We start from the raw sequence: 7,463 nt of genomic DNA on the forward strand, positions 1-7,463 counted from the left end.
GACTCCGACTTTGAAGAGGACTTAAGTGGAATAAATTGACACTAATCTTTACATATTTGTTATTTTATCGTTCTTGCCACATATTTTCTATTTAAATAGTTAATATCAATCGAATCGTACATTAGCAAATAGTAGGCCTACCGAACTGTGTTACATTTGTTTGGTTTCAATGAGGAATCAAGGGTTGAACTTTATTTTCAAGCGATTGATTTCCCGAAACAAGATCAGTAATGCTAGTCGGTGTGTCACTACCACAAGGATTCGGTTTTGGCTCAAATTTTGAACAAACTCACGCACCACAGAAAATGACCAGAGAGTAGTTTTATTATACAAAAATAGCGCGTGTAAAAAGAAATAAGTTATCGGGGATTCAAAATCTCTGTTTCCACCCGCTGTCATCAGTCCCACAGTTCGACAACCACGACAGCCCAGACTATCGGGCTATTTGCCGTAAAACATCTCCAGCAAGACTTCCTCCATGTTCACCGTTCCGATGACCGGTTTGAAGAAGAGTTCGGCGACGACGTTGGCGTTGATGGATCGCAGCATGGAGAGCGCGAGGAACAGTTTGATGAACCTCGCGTGGTCGTCTCGGTGAAGCATTTTCACGTGTTCGTTCAGAGCCTGGTGGGCTTCACTCTGCAGCGCGTGGATGTAGTGTACACAATGCAGCCCGTCCAGATCTGCGGGAGGACGACACAAAATTGTTACTGCCGCGGGATTATGGTTTTGACGTACTGCCATGTTTTACATTTGAGGAAATCGACGGGATGCTTCAGAAACGTTTAATAATAATAATAATAATAATAATAATAATAATAATAATAATAATGAATCAGAATATGTTCTGTTGTCGAGTTCAAAACGATGTTGATATTTTGTTAACATATTCCATACAGGGCATGGAAATTCATATTCCAAAACAACTCACAATGATCTAGGTGATTATGTCTTCATAACACTACATTATTATTATTATTGTTATTATTATTGTTATTATTATTATTATTAACATCATCATCATCATCGTCGTCGTCGTCATCGTAAACCAAACATACATTTTCAACTGAATTTTACTGCATTATATTTGAACATCACTCGAAAGGTACAACAGGAGAAACCATGTAAAGCTGCAGTTAGGCTAAATGTACGCAGAAAACTGCTGAGCTCCGTTTCCAAAACGGACGCTCATAGTTTCACCAGTGACTGCAACGAACCAACCTGGGTTGAAGAGAACGGCTCCTTTCAAATAGGCGTATTCCTTCGTACTGATATCCAGTCCCCAGCACTTGGTAAGAAACGCTTTAATGCCCTGTATGTCAGATAAAGACACACCGTGGTCGCTTTGCTCTTGTGGGCCGTCCTGTGTCTTTTGTCCGCTGGTAAGAATTTTCTGTAACATGCTGGGTTCGGTCGTCTCCCTGGTCTCAAAGTCGACCCTGTCCTGTGCCATTCCCAGCACGAGAAGTGGCGCCCAGCTGCTGCGCACGAGTAGCAGCTGGTCGTCGGCTGGTAGTTCACGAAAGCAAGGCACGTTCTTAACGAACTTCAGTGTCTTTACCAGGACGGCCGACGCGGCTTTGCACGTTATCTGCGGGCACTGGAGCGCCACTTTCTTCTTGGAACCGCACGAGCATGCCTGCTGCTTGAGGGCGACACCCGGGCGCCTGTGCGCGTGATGCTCCGTCCGGTTGTCGTTTTTCAGAATGTTGTAGAGGATGCTGTTCTGTCTCCCGTCTCCCAGGCAATGGCAGCCATCAAAGTAAGCCATGCCGCTCTACATTTGGCACTGTCCACAGCGCTTTGAGGCTCAGGTTGTTTTCTTAGACCGGTGGCTCACATCCACGGCAGAGGATTTATATTTCCTTCCTCCCATTTGAGAACTTGTTTAAGTCTTTTTTTTATATTCCCAGACACCTCCCACAATTTTCTCCCAGCACGCGCCTAGAGGGAGCCAGTAGCACGGACCTGACAGACAGAATGATTTGAATTTAGAAAAAAAAAACACCAGCTGTCTCAGATTTGTTAAAAACATCCGTAATGGGAAATCTTGACAAACTGAACGCTACCGAGGTCCTCATATGTGTTTATTAAATAGAGGTTTATGGAGAAGCGGTTTCAGGTGAATTATTGTGGAACATTTTGAATACTGTTCGCCTCTATTGTGTATAATTTTAATGACACTCTGCAATTAAGTTTCTATGTAGCAATTAATGCAAATGAGGGAAAAAAACACGTTTTCAGAGACAGTATTCAGTTAGTTGTAAAAATTAACTGTATGTGTAATTTATTGATGTTGTTAAGTGTCCTAAACCTAAATACAATAAACTTTTCAACTTTGTGATCCTTGTGAAATATTGACATTTTTGTCATCACCCAGAACATATTACATGGCAGTCATATACATGTCACAGAATCCTACATTTTGAGAGCCCATTATCCCTTTAGCATTCTCTTAATCCACTAAACAGCAGGCATAAAAGCATATTGGTTACATAGGTTTAGCTAACACATTATCCCCCAAGCAAAACTTATGCCAACAACTGTTTTAAAATGTTAGCTCCCTCAAAATGATAATGTTTACAGTAACAATGAGAAGATTTCACTTGCTACCCCTCATTCTCACTTGAGAATGAGGAGGACAGGAGATTGAATGGTATTTGCTTTTGAGCAATAGTCATTGTCATTTTATGGTGTGTAAAACACCTTGGTCACACAATTCTGCTTACTGTCACACAGAGTGAATTTTATTGAATGCAGTTGAAACAGTGCGGAGGGGGGGGGGGGGGGGTTTGAGGAGGAGGGGGGGTGAGCAAACAGACACCCCCTAACCACACTCTTGAGTGACAGGCTGTGGGGTTCCTGGGGGGGTTGGGGGGGGGGGGTACTGTGGGCCTCCCCCACATAACTAAGCATGAGCTGCTTTCATTCACTAGCCAAGGCTTCAGTGAAAAACAAAAAATCCACACTTTCTGCCGACTATGGCCTACTTAGGGAACAGCATGGCCGTTTGGTCCTTAATTAAGAGGCATATTGAATTTTATGAGCTTTGATGTTTTTTGCTTTTTGTTTTTTTTTTGCTTCCTCTTGAAACCAGCCTGCCGTCACCAGAGGGGTGAGTGAAGGGCACATTTCACTTTGATCGCTATCATTTCGGATGGCGGTCAGCGTTCAGCGCGATGCCCAACGAGGTTCATCCTTTGAGACCTCGTTTACAGTTGTGCGATCTCTCAGCGGTTAAGACCACCGATGGAACCCGGAAACGAAAACCCTAAATCTAACCGTAAACCATCAACCTGAACCCTGACCTTAGCCCTTAAATTTGAAACTGGAGGACAGACACAGGACAGAGGGGCAGTTAATAAACTACCCACAAGGTTCAAACAGACACAGCTAGCACAAACGGCACAGCAGGGACCAAATTCTGCCAATTAAGGCTTCAATGGGGCGCCGTAGCTCAGGAGGTAAGACCGATTGTCTGGCAATCGGAGGGTTGCCGGTTCAAACCCCGCCCTGGGCGTGTCGAAGTGTCCTTGAGCAAGGCACCTAACCCCCAACTGCTCTGGCGAATGAGAGGCATCAATTGTAAAGCGCTTTGGATAAAAGCGCTATATAAATGCAGTCCATTTACCATTTACCAGTGCACAGGAGGGCCTGGGCAAAGTTTTCTTCCCCCAAGGGAAAAATCTGCCAAATTGGGAAAGGAGGATTTATCCACAACCCTCAATCTCCCTTTTGCAACTACGTCTTACACCTGCAGCCGGTTTATGTAATGATTCCCAATACTGGTTGGGACTAATAACTTGACATCTCAAAAATAAAAACATCGTTTTTTTTTTTTTTTTTTTTTTTTTTTTTCTCTGACCGTTTTTATAAATGCTTTTGGCCCATACTGCTGGCAGGTGCTTCTTCCCTGTGGGGGCCAGCTTTGGTTTGTGGCTCGGTTTGTGCTGGGTGTGTAATTGTTATTAGCTGCTAGGTCAGAGTTATTAATCCAAGGCGCCGCGGTCTGTTCCCAACCCCTCTTTACCTTGGATTCTTTTACGGCGCAGTTTGTCAGTCTGTTGCCGAGGTGCGCGTGGAACTGAAGGCTTAATTATTTTAGCTACAATTTATTTTATTTTGTATGAAAAACGGGGGGAGGGGGGGGGAGGGAAAAAAGCCGTGCAGGACGGCTAGCCTTTGACCTTGACAGGGGGTGGGGGTGGGGGGGGGGGAGGGGGGGGACACGCCAATATTGATTTAGCCGTGAAAACGGGAGCCAGGTGAGTTATGAAGTCATGACTCAACGGCCCGCTCGCATCTGTCACGCGGCCTTCCCCCGAGCGGGCCGCTTCCAAAATAACGCTCGCGTCAGGCCCCCTCGCCAAGCTCCCTCGGCCACAGCCCAGAACAAACAAAATGGACGACCGGTACGTCAGTTGGCAGCGTTCGGAAGGACAGAAAAACAGGGGCGCCCCCCTCCCGCCCCCCCACCTCCATCTCCAAGGGGTGCGAAGAACAAAAAAAAACATTACATTACAGACATTTAGCAGACGCTCTTATCCAGAGCGACTTACACAACTTTTTTTTACACAGCATTTGCATTTGCATCCATTTATACAGCTGGATATATATACTGAAGCAATGCAGGTTAAGTGCCTTGCTGATGGGTGCAACGGCAGTGTTCTACCTGGGAATCGAACCTGTGGCCTTTAGGTTACAAGACCAGCCCCTTACCCATTAGAGTACACTGCCTCCCCGATGATAGAAAAAGCGACGATAGAAATGTGTGCTTTCCCACGGCTCTCATGCAGACGGCTGTTTTGATTTGTGTTTTACTGGAAGACATATGCAGTTGCTCTGCGGGACTCAGACAGCCCTGTCAATCAGACCCCGATCAGTCGGGCTTCAGCCTCACCTGCGAAGCATCAGAACCCTGACCGCTAATGTTTTCCGTGCGTGCAACTTGAGCAGCAGGGTGAAGGAACGACCTGGAAAATCGCGGTGTCGTTAAGCTATATCACAATATCATTAGAGACAAGGTAAACAGTGTAATTACCAGAAATATCCCACAGGTTAATGTTTCCCCCCAAGTGAACTTATTAACTGCATTACAGATATGAAGTTGTATTCCTTCTGCAGTTAACAAACTCACTTTTGGGAGCGTTAAGGTGTAGGCAGGATATTTAACCTTTATTTTTTTTAATTCTTATCCCCCAGAACTGGTGCTTACCTTGGATGTGTATGTTGCGTGCCCTGATCCAAGGTGCCTGTCTTAACGACTACTTGTATTTTTATTTATTTTTATTTTTCCATAGATTGCGTTGTTGCCGTTCTCGTTGTTAGTGTTAATCAGTTTAACCATCAGGGTCCAAGTTGAACTATGCGGTTGTTCCCTGTACTTGGACCGGTACTTCTCTCTAGGGGTTTCGTCATACTTGTTCCTGGTTATGGTTATACACTTTGTTGTACGTCGCTCTGGATAAGAGCGTCTGCCAAATGCCTGTAATGTAATGTAATGTAATGTAATAATTACCATCTCTGCAAATAGACTCGTATTCCTTTCTTGTCAATTTTTTTTGAAAGTGTGAATGAAATTCTGGCGGGTTCATCATTTTCGGGGAGACGAGCCTCGTGGCCTCGGAAACTTCTCATTCATCCCAGCCCTTTCCACAGCGCTGCGCTCGCTCCGATTTCACCTCTGTCGGTATCGAGCGTCGCCGTTGCTGAAACCGCGGTGGTCTGTGAAAACAAACCGCGTCTCGTCCCAGACTCTGCTGATGTTCTGGCACAATGGAACTCACTTTAAAACGTTTTTTAAAAATAAATAAATGAATAAATAAATAAATAAATAAATAAAAACACCCGGCAGATGTCTTTATAATTTTGAATTTGAGCAGTAATATATATATTTTTTCCTTAGGTTTTTTTTTTTTTTTTTTTTTTGTGTGGGCACCTTTTTTTCAGCCAAGCATTGAATTTGACTTCTGTGACGACCCAGGCAGTCGGTCCACAGCCCTTCTTGTTTGTTTTTTTCTTCATAAACTTGTGCAAGATGGTGGCCTGGCCTTGGAGCCCTGAGGAGGCAGGTGGGTGGAGCAGGTAGGTGGGGGCAGGCAAGGGAGTGGAGGCAGGTGGGTGGAGCAGGTAGGTGGGGGGAGGCAGGTGGGGCGGGGGGGCGGCAGCAGGAGTTTGGAGGCAAGTGGGGGGCTGGCACGTAGGGGCAGGTAGGTGGGGGCAGGCAGGTTGGTGGAGGCCGGTAGGGGCAGGTAGGTGGGGGCAGGCAGGGGGGTGGAGGCAGGTAGGGGCAGGTAGACGGGTGGAGGCAGGTAGGGGCAGGTAGAGGGGTGGAGGCAGGTAGGGGGCAGGTAGGTGGGGGCAGGCAGGTGAGTGGAGGTAAAGGAACTGAAATCCAGGAGTATGGAAAAACATAAAGATAATGAATACAGTGCGAACAAGTTAAAGGCTGATTTGAAATAAGGGAGAAATGATAGTTGTACGATTAGTGACGCGTGTTTGTGATTGTTAATCACAGTAAAATATCAGTGGCCACTATTAGGTATGCCTATCGAGCACTGTGTAGGATGCCCTTTTGCCTCCTTTTGCCTCCAGCACAGCCTGAGTTCTCCATGGCATGGAATTAACAAAAGCAACAAAAAATGCTACGGCCTTTGGACGTTTCAGGTGTCTCTTAGTAAAGTGTATTTTCTGTGCATAAAAGTGTTAAAAAGAACACAAAGGCCCACAAGCTAACATTCGACCCAAAGCTCGGAACTTGCATAATGCATAATTAAGTTTTTATTTATTTATTTTGCGTGCCTTGCATCTTGCCCCTTCTGGTGTACTGTAGGTGTTTTCCAGGGATTTGTGTGGGGACACGCAGCGTCTGCATCATAATCCAAACCTCTGAATTGCAATGCGCTTGTTTGTTAAGACCTAAAATGAGACAAATTGTTTTTAATTAGTCGATGTCTACTGAAGGACAATCACCTAATCCTTTGGCTTCCTGTGACATGCTCCACGATAAATGACTTCCATGTTAAAGAGGCTCGGTTTTTGAATGGATTTAATTGTTCTGACAGGTGAAATCGGCGGGACCCTAATTGCCGAAAGTGTGGCCACCTGGCCACCAAAACGACATTATTTGTGAAAAATTAAGATTTCAGCGGCAGAACAAATGGGCCTAATCTGCACTGTATGAGAATAAGCGAAGGTACAAGATCACGGATGATTTGAAATACTTGCTTTAAATGACCTTCTAATTGATCTAGAGATTGGCTGATGGTAATAACTTTACAATGTGGATCCCCAGGAATTTAAAAAAGCACTGCTTTTTTTGCAGTCTTCAGCTACACAACTTGGTATTGCATCAGGTGTTAAAGGGTGGTCTTGTATCCTGGTATCATAGATGAAAGACTACATAATGAATTCAGCTATAACTTCAAGGCAAAAAAAAAAGATCCCACACAAAGATTCAGGGT

At 44.9% G+C, this 7,463-nt stretch overlaps 1 protein-coding gene across 1 annotated transcript; it reads right to left on the minus strand.

The window, feature by feature from the left end:
* Window positions 1–306: 306 nt before the first annotated feature.
* On the minus strand, window positions 307–1,968 carry nr0b1 (nuclear receptor subfamily 0, group B, member 1). Its single transcript, XM_035393032.1, has 2 exons — window positions 1,222–1,968; window positions 307–683 (listed from the first exon to the last, which is right to left on the minus strand). The coding sequence occupies exons 1-2, from the start codon at window positions 1,769–1,771 to the stop codon at window positions 442–444; spliced, it is 792 nt and encodes a 263-aa protein (XP_035248923.1). The 5' UTR covers window positions 1,772–1,968; the 3' UTR covers window positions 307–441.
* Between the last annotated feature and the right edge of the window lie 5,495 nt (window positions 1,969–7,463).

The sequence above is a fragment of the Anguilla anguilla genome, chromosome 15 (genome assembly GCF_013347855.1).
Source record: "Anguilla anguilla isolate fAngAng1 chromosome 15, fAngAng1.pri, whole genome shotgun sequence".
Taxonomy (NCBI): Eukaryota; Metazoa; Chordata; class Actinopteri; order Anguilliformes; family Anguillidae; genus Anguilla; species Anguilla anguilla.